Here is a 22,231-nt window from a genome sequence, read left to right on the forward strand (position 1 = left end):
TGACAGATTGTACTTATAAGTACATACACAAGTAATATGGGAATACACTGTTCTATAAAATAATTAAAACATTACAAATAAAGTGAGGCCCCCTTTGACCTCACCACCAACCTTGCATTTTTTCCCCTCTTGTATGTAATCTTCCACGTATCCGTAGAAAATATAGGTCTATTTTCTATTCTCTTTTATTTTTAAAATGGTAGTATATTTATCATTCAATAAATTGTTTTTCTCCCTTAACAATTTATTTTTGAGCTATACTAATGTTTATATAAATATATTTATTTCATTATTTTTAGCTGTTTTACGGTGCTACCTATACCTTTCTTGATGGGCAAATTTTCAGATTTATTTCCTGTTTTATTCAGTATCTTTGTTCATTGATATTCTAATGTACGACTACTTCTCTGCAGTTAACACAACATGTATACTCTCTGGATTATTGGGTATGTACATTTTTCTTTATGAAAAATACCATTAAAAAGCTCCTTGGAGACCAATTTATATTTTCACAAACAAATGGCATGAGAGCATCTGTTATTTGACATTACCAGAATAAAAATTTTTATGAAGTAAAAATTGTACCACATTTGATTTATATTTCCTGAATTTCTAACAGGATTGAGCAAATTTCATTATGTTTATTAATCATATGTATTTCCTCTCCTGTGCACTGTTCATTCATTAGCTTTTTAACTTTCTCTAGAGCATTGTCAGACATTTTCTTATTAATTGGTAGGAGTTTTATGTATATTCTAGTAATTAATTTTTCTTTGTTTTTATTAAATACATTGCAAAGAATTTCTCCCTATGTCAATAAACTAATATAAAATAATATGTATTAATGTCCATATAGCATATTAAAATATTACCTCTCCCCATTTTCCTAAAAGCAACACATTGTCTAATACTCTAATGCAATTTGTATATATCCTTCACAGATATATAATATGGTTTTAGTGTGTTTATCTATTTTAAAGTCATATAAATGACACTGTAATTTAGATCTCACTGTGTTTCTTAGATTTTCTATGTATAACTTTGTGCTTAAATCTTATTCATGTTGTCTCTTTTTTGGTGAATTTTTTTTTTAATTTTTATTTATTTCTCTTCCCCTTCCTTCCCCCCCTCCCCCAGTTGTCTGCTCTCTTGTGTCCATTCTCTGTATGTTCTACTGTGTCTGCTTGCATTCTCGGTGACACCAGGAATATGTGTTTCTTTTTTGTTGCATCATCTTGCTGTGACAACTTTTCACGTGTGTGGTGCTACTCCTAGGTGGGCTACACTTTTCTCACATGGGGGTGGCTCCTTAATGTGGATCTATCATGAATAAATCTCTTGAAGGTGTTACTTCAGTTAAGGTGTGGCCCAACTAAAGCCTGTCGGGCTTTAATCTGGATTACTGGAGTCCTTTATCAGCAGAGTGAAAGTCAGATGGAGAAAGAAGTCATGGAGGGTGACCAGAGGCTAGGAGTCAATGAAACCCAGAAGAGAAAGGACATGTGACAGAAAAATCAAGGAATCCCAAATATTGTCAGCCAGCCAGAAGATACCACCCTGGAAAGGAGCAGGTCTTCTAGCTTCTTGTGATGGTCTGAGTCTTTTGTGGATCCCAGGAAATTATATTCTTAAATTGGTCCAGTCCTGTGGGTGTGAACCTATCGTAGGTAAGAACTTAGATTATGGTAGATTTGGTTAAGGGTCATGTGATTAGGTTACTTAAGGAAAGCTGTAGCCCAGGGTGGGTCTTAATCCTCTTGCTGGAGTCCTTTATACACTAGAATTGGCAAGGCTGCAGAGACAAAGAGAAACTCCACAAAGCTAAGAGAGAAAGTCCTGGAAGCCAGAAGTTGAAATCATTGGAACCCAGGAGAGAGGAAGCCACAGACTGATCAGAAAGTAACCACGCCTACAGCAGAAGGCAGAGACCAGCAGATGCTGCTGTTTGCCTCATCTGGTGCCTTGCCAGATTAGAGAGGAATCCAGGACCACTGAAGCCAGTCCTCAGGGTAAACAGCATCACCTAATGAAACTTTGATTTGGACATTTACCTCAGCCTCAAAATTGTAAGCTTCTAAGTTAATAGATTCCCATTGTAAAAGCCAACCCATTTCTGGCACACTGCCATGGCAGCCTTTTGCAAACTAAAATACTTCTGAAACCATGAGCCAATAAGTTACTGTTAAGTCAATCCACTACATGGCATTTATTTTAGCAGCTAGGAAATTAAACCTTTTGAAATTGGTGTATATGTTAATTCATTTCTTGATGTTCCTTTATTTTTTTATGATATTACTAGTGATGTTAAATATCTCTTCATACAGTTTTTACCTATTTGTTTCCCCTCCTTTGTATCATGCCTTCATATATTTTCTCTATTTTTCAATTTTTTCAAAAATTTTTTTGTATGGTCCTTGACATCTTCTAGATTTCTAATCAAAAATCACTTCTTCATAGAGGTGTTCTATGACTATCTTATTTAAAATGGCATGCTCATGTTCTGCTCTTTTCTTTTTTCTTGTTTTATTTTCTCCATAGCAATTCTTTGGAAAGAGTACAATATAATGGTAAAAAACATGTACTTTGGGGTCAGAGTGCCTTGATTACAATCCTGTCTCTTCCAATAATTATCTGCTGCACTGGGCAAGTTAGGTAATCTCTGTGCATCATTTTCCTCATCATTAAACTGGAGTAACTATTTAAGAAATACCAATGATCAGAGCACTTATTACCACCTGAAATTATGTTTCTATGAATTGTCTGTAGCCCACTTCAATGTAAACTTCCTGAATATAAAGATTCTCCTGCTATAGTCTCAATATATCCTTTACATATACTCTATATTGTCACTATGTCACCAATATTCTGTATCAGGGGAAAATAAATACAACAAACAAAAAACCTCTCCTTTTTCCCAAAAATGCTTTGCAAAATTAAGAAATTACAATCTATCACCTGTCCTCTATGTTATATCAAGACTCACCTGAATAACTTTGACCATCATAACGATATCTGGATTTCTTGCACAGAACTGGTTTCCGGAGATGAGAGTTGGTAAAGACTTTTAATCCCATTGCCTTGCAAAGCAAGATCAGTTTTAGATCATATGACAATACAGACTAGCAGTTTAGACCAAGTTTTTGTTTTCCTTACATATTTATTCCCTTTTATTTACTTTTCCAATTCTAATTGTCATATATTTAGACATAATTCACAGGCATTTTCCAAATTCCATGTTTTCAATTCCTTTATTTCCTCCGATTATAATGACTTTTGCTCCCTTTTTCCTTAATACTAACATCTGTTGATGAAAATCTTTAAATGAGAAAGAATGAAAAAAAATCTTATACTGTACATTTGCTGCCTTGAATTTGGCATTTTATGTTGGACTAGAACAAAAGCCCACTTGGAAACACTTTAAACATATATATATATTGATAGTACAGAATTTCAATTTGGGGAGTAGGGGTAGGAGAAAAGTGTTTGGGAATTTATATTAGATACCCAGTACATAATGCAGGCAACATTGTGTCAGGAAAACTGGTAATTTTCTTAGATATTCTTTATCTTGCATTGTAAACCAATACTCTGAGAATTCTTAGATTAATGAAGACACATTCTAAATATTTCCTTGCTGTTTTCATTCTAGTATTCTTATTTTGATTTTGTCACATGTATTAACCATTTTAACTAATGATTTTCTTACCCTCACAAGGTCATAGGCATCTTCTCCAAAGTCAGCTGATGTTGGTTCATAATAAATTCCTTTGTAAAGGATTTGAGCATCGAGACATGGTTCTTTTTGGACATCTTCTAAGTTATGTCCTTTGAAATTATAGCCACTCAGTTCCCTATGATATAGCTGATTATATATCTAATGGTAGAGAAAAATCAATGATGTATTTTTAATGGATAATAATTTACCTTTCTTCCCACAAGAAATATATATATCTTCTATACAATCGTAAAATTCCTAAGGAAAATTGTCATCTTATCTATACAAAATACCTACTCGGAAAGTATAGGATCACAGGGCTATCAATACTTTGATTTGTCATATAATCAATTGCACAATTACTGGCTTAATCATATTAAAACCAATAAAGAATGATGAGAATCAACTGGATTTTAAGAACTTCATATAAAGGGATAGCACAACATTCTTTGATGAGTCATCATTCAAGGACATTGTCATACAACGCCCTTGGTTAATTTATTAAATCTCCCTGAGCCTAAGATTATTCATTAGTCAAAGTGGAAATATAATTTCAACTCCATAGAGTTAATATAAAAATAAAAGGAAATAATGTATTTCAGAATACTCAGTAGCATGGCTATGAATAGAAAACGTTCAGTCAATATTTGTTTTTAAAAGTGTTGCTTCCTTTTACCACAAGAGAATTAGTGTAGTTCATTTCACATGATTTCCAACCTAAAATACTTTTTATTCCAAGTGGACTTTTGCCAATTTCTTGGTTCCCTCGTTTATTTAAGTTTTCCCATTTTTATCTGAGGTAAAGACATAAAACTTAGAGTGGATGGTAAATAAAAGTAGTTTCAATCACTTACACTTTGTTCTGATAGCTGATCATGAGCCCTATGTAGCAATATACTTTGGTCTAGAGCCAAAAGGGCACAAAGAGAGTTTGGCGCAGCTGAGACTTGAAGGCTGATACTGGATCCCGGTAAACTTTTTTCTTCAGAGAAATTTAAGTCGACCTGAAAATGATAATAGAACAAAGAACAAGGGATGGGAAGCCATATGAGATTCTTTCAGACTACCCTTAGTTTTTTCAAATGCACATACCATTTAGGTATGTCTTCTAATCGAGTTACCCTCCAAATGGCATCTGGAACTTAGAAGAAAGGGAACAACTTTCAAAGTGGAGGCCGTAATCCTGGTATTCTTTAATCCCCCAGTGTATTAACTTTACCATACTAGTTTTCTTTTCCAGTTCTCAGAGAAATTGGGAATTTTCTCAAGCCAACATGTTCCAAATTCTCCTCAGTTTTCCAACACTTGAACAATTCTGAAGGGGAATTTTTCCCCCTCACCTTATTATTGAAGCATTTTTCCATTTTCAGTCTGGTACTGTCGGTCATCATTTCTGCTCCAGGATGTAAACTGTAGACAAGCATAACTGCAGAGGGAAATAACTTAGTGCTAACTTCTATAGAGATGGAAAATGTGCCAGTTTTGGCTGTGAAAAGAGAAGATCAAATTAGAAAAGTGTCTTAGAAAAATTGCCGACTCCTTTAGCTAGCAAAACCCTCGATGAATTTCTAGCCGTCTCACCCACTGCCAGCGAACAAGAGGATACCTAATCTAACAAACTAATTCATAAAGCATTTCCAGAAGGAGGTCACCCAACTCTTTAATAAATTATAAAAGAAAATGACAGCTGGGCATTCCTTAATGTTTCAAATTCAAAGTCTTACTTTGTTTCACTTTTAAAATTCTTCCTTGTTTCAATGTAAAGATACTGTTTTTCTTGGAAGAGAAAGGAAAGGGTCAGTGACCCTGTCCCTTACAATAGTGCTTTAGTTATAATTAATATAAATATTTATTAACTAATACATTTTTTCTTTGAAATTAAGCCTATTCATATTCATATGTTTTTACACATTCTCAAACATTGATTTGGGGCAGTAAACAACCCTAAAAATGAGGGGCTATGATTTTAAAGAAAAATGTAATATACACCCACATTAAAACATTCTAGTTGCATTAAATTCTATGCTAAAATGATGGACCTCACCATTATCACTGATCTGGGCTTTATATTGTCCATGAAGCACGATTACACCTTTCGCAATTACCTAGAAGAATGAAAATATTATAATAAACTTGAGGCAAAAGTAACATAATTTAATTTCATTATAGACTTCTGTCATTTACCTCTTTATTTGGTCTGAACAATAAAATTGAACAAGTTCATGTGTGAAATAGGATACCTGTAAATGAGCTTATAACCCTAATAATTATATTCAACAGAATTTAGGCATCTTGGATACATTTCTCTAAAGCAATTTAATATCCCACATTCCAAAACAAACAATTCCCTATGTTTGTTATATACTGGTTTGTTTCCTATACGTGAAAAAATTTCCACTCATATTTGAAAGTATTGAATTATATTAATAATTAAATGCATTTACTTTAATAAAACAAAACTACACAAATACATTATCAAGAGTCTCCCAGTGCTTGAAAGGTCTTTCTGGGTGATGGATTTGTTTGACCCAAACGGTGTAAGTAAGGAATGCTCATCCATCTCCAATCAAAATTTAAGAAGAAAAATAAAAAAGGAGGGGGTGTCACAGAAGAAAGCTTCTCTCACTTCGCTTTTATCAACAACCTTGTGCAAATTTACATCAACACGCTTTACTTGTAATCTCTAAAGTACAAACAAAGGCTGGAGATGTGACCTCTGTTAAGAAAACCATTGTATTTCAGAGTAAAGTCTCAGAGTATTATCTAAAGAGATGCTGAAATTCGGAGAAAATTTAAATTTCTATAAAATCATATAACCTGAAACTGCAGGACCAGGTAATCCTACTATTGTCAATATTTCACTGAACTCTCAAATTGCTTTAACTATCTGGAGTGCGTTGTTTTGGTAATTAAATCCTAAAGGAAAATTGAGTCTCTGCTAATTGTAAGATACTGTATTTGGTAATGTAAGAGTGCAAAGAGGAATGGAGACTCAATATTTAATAAGCCTTTTGGCCACAGTTCTGAATACTGTTGTGTATATTAACTCTTTGACTCCTCAAAACAGTAAGATATTATAACAGATGGGGAAACTGAGGAAGAACGAAGAGGTAAAGGTATTTACCCACGTTCACACAGTTATGCTGCCTTTTAAAAGCATAATAAAGAATTCATTTTGAAATACTGTACTTTTATGTCCTTGATGTTGTGCACTCTCCAAACCCAGTCCTTGACCTCCTAGAGGTTACAGAAGAGTGAGAGGCAATTTGCAAGCAATCACATAAACAAAGACATGAGCACAGACTTTGATAAGTAATGTGAGGAGAAACAAGCCAATTGATTAGGAAAGGATATGTAGAGCTGAACAGTACAATGACTTGAATTGTCTGGGTGAGCAGAGAAGGTTTCCTTAGAGAGTTTCATTGAAGCCAAGAATCGAATGATGAAGAGGATCATCTAAGCAAATAGAGTGTAGGCAGTTGGGGTGGTAGTGGTGCAGTTGGGAAGGAAGAGTATGATGGGCATAAGGAAAAGAATGTGGGAAGCTCCTGAGACAGAAAAGAGCTTGTCTGTCCATAAACATGAAAGACCACTGTGTCTGCAAAGAAGAAAGTCACAGTGCAGAATAATGCCAAATGGCACTGGCAAGTTTTCCAAGAGACAGAGAGGTAAAGCCTGGCAGGCAAGGACAAGGAGTTTGGGATTTATTTTAATAGTAATAGGAAGCCACTGAATGTATTTCAATTAGGGGAGTGAAATAATCCCTGTTGCTTTGGGAAGAAATTAGTCTAGATTTCCAGATTTAAGAGTTCTGTGTTCTCTTTTCTATAAAAGGCCTTGGAAAGAGCAAGAAAAACAAAAACTTAAAAGGAAGGAAGGAGAAGAAAAGGAGGAAAGAAGGAAAGAAAGGAGAGAATAAAGGAAGGAAGGGAAAGTGAGAAAGGAAGAGGAAGAGAGAAAGGAAGAAAGTGAGGAAGGAGGGAGGGAGGTAGAGGAGGGAAAGAAGGACAAACTCCTTGTTTAATTACATTAGGAAACAGAGGTAACCCTGCGCTATCTTTTAAAATAGAAATCAGGTGAAGTAATTGTTAAGCCCTTATAGGAGAAGAGAAAAAATAAACATAAGCTATTTCAAGAGGAAGCTGATGACAACTCAATTCAGCCCATGGAACTGCAGAATGGCTCTGCTCAGAAGTGGGAGATATGGGATACCTAGGTGGGCAGGGGTAGAAGGAGGGGAGGGGAGGAACCTAACTCTGGGAGGCTGGATGTCTTCTAAAGACTAATTAGATTCAGCTTCTCTTCCCAAGGATGCTTGGTGCTCCTCACTCAGCACTATGGCAATAGTGTTGTTAAAATAGTGAAGTATTTCAGTATTGGTGGTAAAGAACCTTAGTTCCCCAGACCCACACCCTACTTCCCTTGGACTCACCCCAATAGACTCCTCTGTCCCGCAAGCTAAATAGGCCACACCAGGCCTAGCAAAGGGCTTTAATGGAGTTATGACTGGTCTATTTTGCCTGCTTGGTGCCCATACCAAACTGATTTGAAGTATTTTATTATATATGGACTTGATGAATGAACAGCAAAAAAGTGAGAGGGAATATAAAGAAAACTTGGCAGGATATGGTGATTCAGTAAATAGGGTGAAAAGAGAAGTGTCAAAGGTTTTTCTAAGATTCCAAGTTTGATAAACAGGAGAAATTTTGTTGTACTACGTTCACACTGCATGTAGATCTATCCAAACACTATTAGTTCCCAGAACTACAATGTACTTCAGACCTCTATGACCTTTCATATGTTATTTTCTCCAACAAACCTAAATTTGCCTCCATGTCAGCTAGGGAGACTCCTACTTCTCCTTACCAAACCCTGGTTAGGCATATCCTCACTCGTATGTATGAGGAAATCTATGCATATTTCCTAAGCGTAATTCCCAAACTTTTGTATACATTAGAATCATCTGTTAAAACAAAATTGCTGGGTATCACCCCAGAGATTCTGAGCCTGTAGGTCCAGGGTGGGACCTGATAATCTGCATTTCTAAACCCATCCCTAGTTCAGGATGATGCCCTAACTTGGGGATCATTGTCCTAGCTAGAGTTAAGCATTGATTCTTCTGTATCACCCTTCTGACTGCACACATTTCATTTGTTGCATTTATGTCATTATAATTTAATGTTTTGTCTCCAACTGCACTTTCTCTGTTTCTATTCCCAGAGCCATGAAAAGCTTCTAATGATGTTTGTTGATTGAATTAATTCATGTTTCTTAAATTTTACATCATCCTTATCAATCTTAATAAAGGACCATGCATCCAGTTAGACAACATAAAATAATAAAATATACTTCATTATAATAATTAATGAGCACTTTTCATGGACAAGGCATTGTCCAAAGGGCTTTTATATGTATTATTGCATTTAATTCTCTTAACATCCCTCTGATTAGATTATTTTCATTAGACTAAAAAATTAAAGTTCTCTAGAGGTTAAAGCATGATTTGATCTCAGATATGTTAAAATGGAAATGACAGACTATGGAAAAAGTATGGTGAGAAAAATGAAGTGGATGAGAGTATGATGACTTGGCCTGTCTTGTATAGTTTTTAAACAGAAACTTCAGTTCTGTCAGTTATATGTTTTGCATTTACTTTGAAATTTACCATGATATAAGGTTTACATTAAGTTCCAAGAAGTTTGAAAATCAAGAAATTATTTTTGTTGTGGAAGAATATTTTTAGCACATACCAGATAATTGAAGGTTGCTGTGTAGGCTTTGTCTTGAAGGTTATTCGTATTCATAAGGTAGTGCACTGCCACGTGATTCTTCTGGTTGCATTTCAGTTTTTCTGTTACAGGGACAATCTTTAGGAAGCTATTAAACTTGGAGTAAAATCGGCGAACCAAGAACTCTGCCTTTGGGTAATAAGGCCACAACACCCAGCCATGAGCATAACAGTATTCCCTGGTTTTGTAGGTTGCCTAGATAAAGTGTCAAATTTAGAGACATTATGGGATAAAGAGAAAGAGAAGTCAAACAATATTTTAGAAGATGGTTTATCATCATGCTGCTCTCTCTCTACATGAAAATTTCTTGGTTCTTCTACATTCAGTTTAACCTAATTCCCCATTCCTACTTTGTAGTCATATTCTAGAGTGACCAGTATATGGCTTTCACAAAGTTATCACTTAATATTATTTCTCTAAAATTTTTACTCTTTTCTGTCCTACAATTTCCATTTTTGCTCCATAAATATCCTTTAACATAGACCTAAATATTAGATAGCAAAATACAGTGTTTCCTTTTCAACTTGCTTTTAGCTAACTTACTCCCAAAGTCATATTTGGCCATGTCATCTCAGATGTATCCAAGGAAAACTGGGCAATGCCATTTACATCTGTGGTATAGTTGCCAACAATTTTGTTCTTCAGGTGCAACTGGACAACTTGATTTGGGACAGGAGAGTAATCTGGAAGAAGCAATTTAATCTGAGAAAGAAAAGAAATTTTTGAAGCATTTACTAAAGTTGGGAATCATTTTTTTCTTCATAAGCCGAGGTTCTGGTGTCAACATTCCTCTTTCCTTGTCGTGTGTGTACTTTCTGGCTAGTTTCATCTACTGTTGTCAAGTATGTGACAGTTAAGATACTATAAAAATATTAATGGCCCTAACTTTATTTCTCACACCCGTAAAGTTCTCTTGAAACTCAGGCTGATATCTTTACTTGCATCCTCAAAATTTTATAATAAAAATATTTAAGAAATCCTCAAAATTGAATTACCTATCTGTTCAATCGTCCCTTCTTTCTTTCTCATTAATCTCAGGGATTAACCCAACCATTCATTCATTTAGCTACCAATTCAACAATTCAGGGATATCCTAGTTCTTTTCTTTCACCACATTTTTAGTTGTTGAAAAAGTACTCTCAATTTTATTATTATTTTTAACATCTTCTGTTTCCAATTGACCATATTCATTGCCTTTGGGATTGAGTCATGTACCCCACTAAAAGACTTGTTCTAGTCTTAATCTGCCTTCCTGTGGGTGAGAACTTATTTGTGATTAGGCTCTTTGAAGATATTATTTGTTAAGGTGTGTACTTATTTGTGAATAGGATCTTCGAAGATATTATTATTTGTTAAGGTATGGACTTCTACGTGAATAGGATTTTTGAAGATACTATTAGGTGAAATTGAATCAGGGTGAACCTTAAATCACATCATTGAAGTCCTTATAAAGCAGAGGAAGTTCAAACACAGTTAGAGAAAGCCAAAGGAAGCGACCACGTGGCAGAGGCAGAGAGGCAAGCCAAGGAAGTGGAAGGATTACAGCAAGCCAGCACCAGAATGTACCCCACTGGGAGAAAACACAGCCTGATGAGACCTTCATTTTGAATTTCTAGCTTCCAAAACCACAAGACTATAAATTCCGTTGTTTAAGCCTACCCATTTTATGGTATTTGTCATAGCAGCCCTAGCAAACTATCCAGAATTGCCATTGCTATTGTCTTATGTCCATTTGTCATCCTGTTTGTTTCCTGTCACATTTAATTGCCTCCTATCCAATGACTCTTTTCTCTGTTGGCCCTGTCTGTTCTTTTTCCATACTGGTGACTAACCAAATTTCCTGAAATGCAAAGCTTAATTTATCTTTCTTCTCCCTAAAACTTTTGTTGAATACTGTAATAAATCATGGGTATTTGCTAGAAATCTTCACCTTGTTTTACTAGTACAGGCAATGCTAGTCTTTAAAGTTGCCTCCCCAGATTGGCATATTTGCACTAAATATCACATCAGCATCCGTGTCTGCGCCAGTTTGGAATTTTTAACAGCATCCTTCTTTATAACACCTGAGGCTTCAGTAATCCTAAAGAGCTATTTTAGACGCCCTCTTTGCATTTCAGCTGATTTCTGCTGAAAGCCTTCTGCTTTCTTATTCCTGCCCACCCCACCCCCATCATTTCCCCATTGGTTCGAGTAAGCCCTTATTTTTTGTGGTTGGCATCTTTAGCCTAATGCCTCATTTGTACTATCTTTCTAGCTTAATAATTCACCTCTATCTCAAGACCTTATCTTGTAAAAAAAAATTGACATATGTCAGCAATCTACATGCCATGGAGTCATGACAGCCTGCTACGCAGAGGTTCTTATTTTACTGCAACTTGGCTAGAAATCAGCTCCTTTGAGCCCTTTCTAATCTTGGGAAACAGAAAAATCCACAAGGTTCCCAAGGGCTTTCCTTTCTTTCTTTGTCCCCATACCCAATAATGTTGACCAGTGGCACCAGCCCAGGATAGTCTTTAGGGACCAGATATGCCACACTCTGTGGATGTTCCTTGCGGCATGTGTGTTTGTTGTGTGTCCTGAACTCTCATGGACGATCATTTCAGCCGTCCACTGATGCTGTGTCTATCACGTAGGAAGAAATTTTCCTGTTAGTCCACAGCTACCTCTGGAGACATTACCCCTGGAGTCTTGAAAGTCCCTCTATTCTGGGAATAAAACTTAACCTTCAAAAGACCTAGCAATGCTGAGCCATGTGCTTATTGACCTTATCACAGAATTCATGGCCACATACATTATCGGTAATTTCTGAGAATGTAGCTAGCAAAGTGCTCTCCTTCACTGCAGAGTAACCAGCCCCCTTTCCAGAAGGAGAAAGAGACTGCCTTGTTTATATTGGCACAGCTCCAGGAGGTGATAATGGCATTTTGCCACCACAAAAAGACCCTAAATCCAGAACCTACCATAGTTTTGAACTAAAGTAGCAGCCTAAGGCTGACATTGGTCCCCCTAAAATAATCCAGGAGATTGGAGCCTTTATGTTGGTTGTCAAGATCTAACTTTCACAAAGGCTAAAAACGGAGATCTGTCCAGGCTGGGTATCTGCACCTGTGTTACGACAGAGCAGACTAGTTTATCCAAGGATGCCTGATTCATGTAGGTACCTTCTCCCCCTACCTCCAGGACAACTTAGAACCCCTTCATTCGGCTTTCCTAGTTCTCCTTTACAGGAGGCTGTGTCTTGAAGTCCCTGACCATGGATTAAATAGTACTCCACCTCTATGTGTTCAGCAGCTCTCAGAAGAGGTGGGAAGGATCTGAGCCTGAGAGATTAGGGTTTAGGTTCACACAAAAATAAATTCCCAGCTCCCAGGTCCTGTGCTAGAGAAGAAGACATAAATGAATTCAATGAGTTGAGTTTGGAGCATGGCTAGAAGATTTTAAGGAATTAACGTTAGTTTTTTAGATGGAACAATGGAACTGAGGTAGCGTTTTAAAACAAAAATCACCCCTGGTTAAGAACCACTATTCTAGGAGTTGCAATATTCTATTTTTATTACTTCTTAATTTATTGGTTAATAAGGTTTGGCCCCAGGGGCCCTTTGACAATGTTTGGAGACATTTTTTGGTTCCCACCTCTCTCGTGTGTGTGTGTGTGTGTGTGTGTGTGTGTGTGTGTGTATGTGCAGAGGTTCTCCTGGCATTTAGTGGGTAGAGACCAGGAGGTTGCTAAAATCCTACCAGGGTAGCCCTCACAACAAAACATTAGCTAGCCCAAAATTTCAGTAGTGCCAAGGTTGAGAAATGATGGCTTAGGGACATGATGAATCTTAGTAATTTTTTTTTAATGGCTACTAACAACACAAAAAGAGTGACAGAAAGTGTGCATACCACTATTCCTGTATGCTTGTGCATCTCAACCCCTACAAGGTAACTGAACTTGAATTTGATCAAGTCTCAAAACCTAACCACTAGTTTACAGGAAATACAGGGGACAGAGGAAAGTGTTAAAGAAAGCAGGGGAATGCAGTCAGAAAAACCTAACTTTAGAGAAATGCTGCAGAACAAATTACACAATTTCTTCAATAAATTTGTTTCAAGATAACAAAAGAGAGAGGGAAGAAGATCCTATTTATTTTAAACAGGGTTAGGAGATATATCAACCAATATAATGTATGGGCCTTAATTCTATCTTTTTGCAATAAACTGAAAATATATTTAATAATTACAACTGGAGAATTTGAAATTTCAATGTCTTCAAGGAATTATTTTTTTGTGATAATAGAAACAAGGATAATGCTTTAAAAATAAAAATTGATGGCGCCTTGATTTGGGCATTTCTAGCCTCAAAATTGTGAACATATAAAAATTCCCATTGCTTAAGCAGAACCATTTTATGGTATTTGTTTGAGCAGCCTAGGAAACGAAAATGCTGACCTGGATGTAGATTCGTTAAATGGTCAATATTTCCCTGACATATCACCTATCATGACTAGAATTAAATCATTATTTGTGAAATTGTGTAGTTTATGTCTATTTTCTCTTTTAAACTCTATACTCCATGAGGGCATGGACAGTGCCTGGCTATCCCTTATACCCCTTATATCTGCAATACTTACAGGGATCATAGAATCTTTTGTCCAAGCCTGAACATTTTTACAGTGTATTAATAATGACACCTTGACAAAAGGCATAAACCTAGACAAACCTGTGAAAACCTACAATGTAGGATACCCTAATATGCTTAGCCCAGCGCTTCTCACAGAGTAACTTCTCAGGAAATAGCTGTGGATGAATGAACAAATGAACAAATGAATGAAAGCGGATTAATGAATGAGCATGTAAAGAAATGATTGCTTCTCTTACCTGACCGAAATAAGGAAGTCCCTGCTTATAGGTTCTATCCATATTCTCAAAGCTAATCCTCACCATTGATGACTCTATGTATATGGATGCAGCCCGTGTATGTTGCACACCTAGGGTCCAATAAGATTATTAGGAAAATATCACCAAACAACAGCCAAAGAGAGCTACAGAAAAAACCCACAAACGTCCACCATTCTTTTCAATAGTTTCCACATCCGAAGCAATTTGAATACATATCTTTTATAAAAGAAAATGAACAAAGATGGGAAAAAAACTAAAAGCTTCTCATTCCCTTGGTGATGCTGATAATTACGCAATCCACTCACATGCCATTTTGAGGGCTTAGTAACTTCATTCATTTCTCAATATTCTTAAGCAATTGTTTATCAATGTTTCTTTTGTTGTCTGCTTGGTTAAAACACACACTTATTCTAATCATAGTAAGGATTATATGTGCATTATTAGAAATTAAGAAGTTTTAAGATTTTAAATGACCAAACTTCAGATATACCAAAGATAACAAAAATTAACACTTTAGGCTATTTCCTATCAGTTTTTTTTTTTAATATATAAAATGAATTCATTGGACAGACAATTTGTTAAGTTTTTTATTCCACTGCATTGTTCATTAGGAACATTTATCAATGTTGGTAGAATGGTATTTATTTCTAAAGCCCAGTGAAAACTCTTATAAACTAATTATTTTTTAAAATATTAATTATACAGTGATTTCCAGTTGAGAACTTGGTTAGCATACTTTAAAACAGTAAAAAAATGCCATGATTCAAAGTAATTCTCCTCAGGAAAAAAAAAAAAGCTGAGCAAAAGCTGTGTAAAATCATTCTCAAAATTAATCTTAAATGTTATGTTAACTGTAGGTACTATAGAAGAGGTTAACTCAACTCTGTAGTTACAAATTCAAATATGGAAGTATTATTATGAATTTAGTTGAATTTATTCTATTAAGACTTTTGTCTATTTGTTACTGATATATATGAGGCCTTCACATATTCATGATTATTTCTCTTTTGTTGGAAACTACATACCTATATGAGTACCTTTTCCCATCTCATTTGACCTAGTTACATCTATTGAAAGATCATCATTTCTCCACAACTCTGCACAACTGCACAATTCTTTGTTATAAATCATGTATTAATTTCTTGACTGTTATCTTCCTCTTTCTATTTTTTTCTCAATACCATACTGCCTTAATTACTAGAGATTTTAATATACCAATATGACATTGTAAGTTTTCCAAGTGATTCTCCTTATTCAAGATTAACTGGCTCTTTTGAATTGTTTTAATTTCTATATATATTTTAGAATACACTGGCATTTTATAAACGTACTTCTTGGATTTTGATCAAAATTGAATTTAGTATATATATTAAAATACATTCACTAATGATTCATTATATTTAGTAATGATTTTAGACTTGCATCTTATTTTTCTGATTTATTTCTAGATGTTTATACTATAAATGGTATACTTATTAACCTATATATTTCTATTAATATAGTTGTAAATACGCATATCTACATGCATTTATATGTATATATGCATATGTAATTTTATATCATTTTTAACATTCTGTTGTGATTCTGTGATAACTTTCTAAACATTTTGATTTTTAAAGGCCGCATAGTAGTCCTTTTAGGAATGTATATATCATCGTTTAGTAAGGATTCTTTTTTTCTTTATTTACTTTGATGTGTCAAATATATTTATCAATTAAATGTTTATTTAATACTTGAATTTCCTCAGGAGGATGTGACAGATGCTTGAAACTCTGAATAATGATATATATACATTAAATTTAATATCCCATGAGCAGAAATTTCACTGAAATACCAGCAATATATGCATAAGTTAAAAAAGATGCTGTTCACAGAAAAGGAGTGGGCAGCACAGAAAAAAAGGATTTTAAGGAATAAAGTGTATCATTTTGTACTTAAGGGAGAGGAAGGGATAGTAGATCAGGGAGACACAGTCTTTACAAGAATGTTCTTGGTTGTGAGATGAGATTTTTATTGGATTTTTCTGGAGTTTCGGTAAAACACTCTCCCCAAACTATTATACTACTCTTGTTCTGATTTTATGCTCACCAAAAACGTTTTATGTCAAAAACGAAATTTCTCAAATTCTAGGTGGAATCATTAAAGGAAATGAGTATGCTGACATCTGAAAAATGAGGCCTTTGTTACAAATCCATGGATTGGCCTTCTGACTTCTGGTTTAGTCTCTTTTGAAGTTAATCTTTGACCATCCATCAGCAGGAATCTAATAAATTTTGATTTCGATGTGAAACATTCAGGTTGTGGATCTGAGAAACTGAGGACAAACACCAGAAAACAATGACTAGATTAACACTGTGTAGCTGCCCACCCACTAGCAATGCAAATGGACAGCGATAGCCCTTGGGGTCTAACTGCTTTGGGTTCATTACCTGTTCCAGTTTCTGTGACAAGAGCGTGCACGTGCAAATACCTGCTGTATCCACCCCGATTTAGGTCAAAGGCATCAGTATCAACAACCTGGGAGAAACAGCCATCGTTTCCTAACTGAAAAATAAATGAATATAACCGTAAAAAGAAAAGTTAAATTTGAAAAAGACTGTGATAGTAGTTTTAGGGAAAAGGTGTAATTTCTGGGAAGCAACTTTAATAAAGCTGTATTAGCCAAGTTCTAATTTTATAAAGTAATTCTTGCACTTTCATAATATAAAATTTCAGTTAATGTATTTACCTATGACTCTACTTGATTTTTTTTTTACAGGTATTAACCTTTACAATACTGTCCACTAAAAAAAATTCATAGTATCATTGTTTTGTTAATTCACAAGATAATGAATAAATCTACCTCTAGTCACCTAATTCACATCTAATATTTGAAAGTTTGTTGATTCCACATTCTTTTTCAGTTTTGAAACTGAGTTCTATTTTGTAGTCACCATGCATTGGATGTTTACAGAACTAGAATTTACACAGCAGTTAAAGAGACAGGCTTTAGAGTTAAAGACCAGCATTTGAACCTTGATTGCCACTTATTACCTCATAAAAAATGCAGATGTTAATAAAGAGTTTGGAGAGTTGTATGTATTATGTAAGATGACACCTGGAAAGTATTAGCATAGTGCACAGTACTTAGAAAACATTAAAAAAATGGTAGCTATTACTATTATTATGATTATTATAATTATTTAATTCTCTTTAATGCCAATCAAAATGTATTTGGTCAAGTTAGAATGCCTCATTGAGAGAATATTTAAAATTCGCAATTAATGAAGTTAAGCAGAGGGAATTGGTGAATATGGCAAAACAATCTAGTATGGTCATGAAAAGTGTCCATATTAAATTGGGGGAAATTAAATTCTTTTTCAACTCCTTCATTTTGTGATGAGATGAGAACAAGACCTAGAGATGCTAGGTGGTCTGTCAAGATCCTATGGCCACTTCAGAGTGCACCTGAAACTACACCAAGGTCTGATGCCATTTCCACAAGTGGAAAGGTCCAGAACCATTTCACTAGACTTGAAGGTGAACGATTGGATGAATCATTGAATAGATATTCCTGCTTTCCACATGTCAGTGTACTTTACGCGATGTATTCTCAATTGTCAGAGCTCTCAAATCTATGCTATAGCATATATCTATGCTATATAATATTTTTGATAATACATTCTGGAATCTAGCTACACTGTGTACTTGGCATGGTTCGTTTTTTTTCTAGAAAGAAAATATTTCATAAAATATAAGCTTCATGAGGATTAGGACCAAGTCTGTCTTGTTATATATTGTAGCCCCTAAATAAAATAATGCTTACATCTTAAAGGACCTCAATATTGATTTTCGAATGAACAAATGGAGAAAATTTTCCGTTCCCTGAAGTGCCTGAGAATACAGCCCCTCAAGATTTTAAAATATATGATCTTGAGCAATTTACTTAACCTCTCTCTACTTAATCTGTAAAAGTGTGATAATAATAAAACAAAAATTCAAAGCATAAGGTTGCTTTGAAAATTCAATGTATATAAATTACTTAGCCCAGTGCCTGTCACCTGGTAAGCATCTATTAAAAAGTATTATTATCATTATTGCTGTTGCTCTCAGTGTTTGAATAAATAAATAAAGTTAAAATTTTAAGAGCCAGAATATTTGTTATTATTTCTATTCAAAAGTCATCTTCAGGGAGAGCCAAGTATGAGTATGCATGTGTATATGAGTGTGTATATGTGTGTTGATAAATAGTATCACATTGTTTGTAATATTGCAATATGGTAATGGCAACTCTATAGTAGCCAGTCAGCCTTTGGCATGATTCTGACTGGAGTTCTTGCTATATCCTAAAACTGACTTTTTGTGCCCATTTTCAATTAATGGATCTAAAACCTTCCCAATGTGTCTCTTCAGCAAATTCCTCTCCTTTGACAGTTTGAAAAAGTTAATTCCTCTTGCTAGTAGTTAAGAACTCTGCAAGACGCATGCTCCTTCCGGAACTCCTATTCATTTATTTCCAGTCAGAATTGATTGAGAGAAAATAATTTAATCACTCATTTAAAATTCTTAAATACATGTGGACATTTTCTTATCTTCTATCACAAGCATAAGGTAAAATGGAAGACATACCACATTTCTAGTACATTGGTAGTATGTGGGTTACAATCTGGAATCATTTAATTAAGAACTGAAATTTACCACTGAAATGATTAAGACAAAAGAAAAATAGAGAATTTACAAATAGGATTAGGAACGTAGAAAAAAGGAAAAATCTTCAAGGTATACAGGGTAACAAGGAGAAAGGAGAGTGGGTGGAAAGTGAATATAACAGTAATGCGTATTTATGAAGTTGCAGATGCATCTCTTACCTGATGGGTAAAATTTTTACATCGTGAAGTCACAGCAGTGTGACAAGCAGGTTGAAATGCATACGCCCTGCACACACTAAGTTGAATATTTCCTTCCACAGGTTGGCCATAGTTATACCTAAAGGGAGAGAGAAACAACAATAATATTATAGGGATCAATGTCGTTTTTAATCTGCCTAGGCTATTTTAAAAACTTTCTTTAGTGGCTACAACCACAACTGCAAACTGCCATCCTTAAACATTTTCTTGAGGAAGTCTAAAACAACTTGAGTGACTAAAATTCAGGTGCATACTTTAAGCAAAGATAGCTCTTAATTTAAAAAGTTGAAAATCAACAAGAAGAAATCACATATCTATGTCACTAAAATACAATGTAAACAAACACAATATTAATAGAAAGGAAAGATATAGAGCAGTTATTGACTAGTTTCTTATGTTAATATTTATTTAATGTATATTTACATTGTCTATAAATATAATAGTATTTATTTCTGTGTTTTCAAAATATGCTGTGCAATGGGCATATATTAACTTTTTGTTCATTTTACTTTTACAAGGTAACTTGTATTTATTTTTAATTAAACAGAAGTACAAAAATACATTTTCATTGTTAAAAACTCAAACAACAAATAAAAATTTAAAATCCCCTTTGACCAATTGTGAGAGTGAGGGGAGAGAAGAATCATACTTTCTTCTCTCTCCCTCACTCTCTCAATATATATTTAGACATAGATACATACAAATATATATAAATTTTTCATTTTCTGTTTGTGTTTGGGTAAAAGGGATTATACTCTTTGTAATATGCCAGTAGCAGCTATATGCTGGCATGTTAGATTCTAGCAAATTTCGACTGGAGTCCTTGCTATGTCCTAGAACTGACTTTTGGCTCCATCTTCTGATGCTGGTTCTCAAACCTCACCAGGGAGTCCTGTCAGCAAATTCCTCTCCTTTAAAGGTTTGAAAATTTGGATTCCTAAGCTAGACATTAATAAATCTGACTGATTCAGGGTTCTCTTCTGGAACTCCTAGCCACATACTTGTACTTTTCTTTCATTATGTACTTTTTTCCTTTCGGCTATATTCTATGAGAATTCCTCCATTTCATCTTCCAAATCACTAATTCTCTCTTCAGAACTATTTATTTTTCTAGTTGACCTTCTACATATATTTATTTTAATAATCAATATGCTGAATTCCATGTTCGTTGACTATATCTTAAAAGATGCACTATTCACTCCCTCTGAGTATTTAAATTTGACTTTTTTTTCTAAATTTTTATTCTGTTGACCTTTAATTGTGTTTTTCAGGAATAAAGTATTAATAAAATTTAATACTCGTTTCAAATTGTTGGAGTCTTCAGGTGTTTGATGATTCATGTTTATATAGGGGGGATTCCTGCTGTTCTGACTCAGAGTGCCTCTTCTGCTTGTAGCAGTATCCCTCCAGTGAATATGACACAGGACCTGAATGGCAGTACCTGCTCATCTGGGCTTCGGGGCTTTCCATTCATCATGGCTGTTGCCAGCTACCCTGGAAATTCCCTGTGTTTCCAACCAAAATGCATTGGAACTTTCTGGTCCCTTACCTTCTTGCATCCTCCCATTCTACCTTGAGGTGGAAGACAAGATAGGGGCATCAAATTGCTGGCCACGCCCTTTCTTTCCATTATAGACTTCCAGTCCAAAGCAGACACATGCTGGGGGACTTTTAGTGTGGAAATTTAGGTTATTGGTCTTCCTTTCTTCCTCCTTCCTTCCTTCTCTCCCTCCCTCCCTCCCTCCCTTCCTTCCTTCCTTCCTTTTTTTCCCAAAAAAAATATCCAAGAGGAAAAAGAAAAACAATGAAACATAATGTCTATGAGCTTTGACCTGTGACCAGGGAAAGAATCAATTCTCACATCAGGTTTGAGGAGACAGTATGTTCTGATGAGTGCTCTAGCTGTCACTCCTCATTACACGAGCTCCTCTAATGCTGCTTAACTCAGTGAGGAGGGAGGCAGAAGACAGCTTGAAATGGCTGGCTGCTGCTCCTGCCAAGGACATCTGCATCACCCCTTTGCCTCTGCCCTTGAATCTTCCACCCAGTGCATTAGAATTACCGTAAAGTTCCTTTCAACTCTTATGGCAGTTTTCCCTAGGATACATTTTGAACTATAGTTTTCTTCTTTAATCATGTAATATATGAAGAATGAATCAAGAGGCAGAGGGAGCATATGATTTTCCTCCTCATCCGGCACTGCTCAGTAGGACTTTCTGTGATGATGGAAATGCTCTATGTCTGTGCGCTTCAGAAGTGAATAACCACTAGCCTCATGTGAGTAGTAGGCACTTGAAATGTGACTAGTGCAACTGAGGAATTGAATTTTAAATTTTGCTTAGTTTTAATCAATTAAAACAGCCAAATGTGGTTAGTGCTTATCATGTTGGATGGCATGAAAGACTGAGTTAACTTGTGATGTCAGATAGTAGTCAGAAGTCTGAAGACTCTTACTTAAAACCTGATGTCCTAACATGCACTCAGATATTTACTGAAATACAGCAAGAATTCAAAAGCCAGCAAATCCTTTTCACCCCCCCCTTGCCTTCTACACTTTTCAATTGTCACTTCTTTTTAGCTATCTTCACTCCATTCTAGTCTCTTTCTATGAATCCATCATTTTATTGCGCATAATTCAAACTTACAAGGCACAGACATTTATTTTGAATTCAGGGTCCACAACTAATATGGTTGCTGGTGCATCCATAGTAATTCGAAATTTGGGTAACACTGTCAATAAAAAGAAAAAAAATCATATTAACATAAATATAACTATGTATTCCTATGTATGACATGTATTAACATAAATACAACTATGTATTTCTTTCACAGATCATGACTCTATGCTTATGTTTGCTGTTAATACATAGTATTAAGAATATATAAGAGCTAGGTTTTGGAATTGAATAGAACAATATAGATTTGAATTCTAAATCTGTGCCTTCTCATGTGTTGAG

The 22,231-nt window shown here is 35.0% G+C and overlaps 1 protein-coding gene across 2 annotated transcripts in view; it reads right to left on the reverse strand.

The window, feature by feature from the left end:
• The window catches only part of LOC111762876 (ovostatin-like), a 62,599-nt gene that overhangs the window by 31,156 nt on the left and 9,212 nt on the right, over positions 1–22,231 (reverse strand). For both annotated transcript variants that reach the window (XM_058282766.1, XM_058282765.1), the window contains exons 7-17: positions 21,920–22,004; positions 19,236–19,353; positions 16,818–16,932; positions 14,368–14,477; positions 10,048–10,206; positions 9,466–9,699; positions 5,760–5,820; positions 5,056–5,201; positions 4,570–4,719; positions 3,707–3,874; positions 2,984–3,077 (exon numbers count right to left, since the gene is read on the reverse strand). In XM_058282766.1, the coding sequence (XP_058138749.1) occupies positions 2,984–3,077; positions 3,707–3,874; positions 4,570–4,719; positions 5,056–5,201; positions 5,760–5,820; positions 9,466–9,699; positions 10,048–10,206; positions 14,368–14,477; positions 16,818–16,932; positions 19,236–19,353; positions 21,920–22,004 (1,440 nt within the window). The remainder of the gene's footprint in view (positions 1–2,983; positions 3,078–3,706; positions 3,875–4,569; positions 4,720–5,055; positions 5,202–5,759; positions 5,821–9,465; positions 9,700–10,047; positions 10,207–14,367; positions 14,478–16,817; positions 16,933–19,235; positions 19,354–21,919; positions 22,005–22,231) is intronic.

This window comes from Dasypus novemcinctus, chromosome 20 (genome assembly GCF_030445035.2).
Source record: "Dasypus novemcinctus isolate mDasNov1 chromosome 20, mDasNov1.1.hap2, whole genome shotgun sequence".
NCBI lineage: Eukaryota > Metazoa > Chordata > Mammalia > Cingulata > Dasypodidae > Dasypus > Dasypus novemcinctus.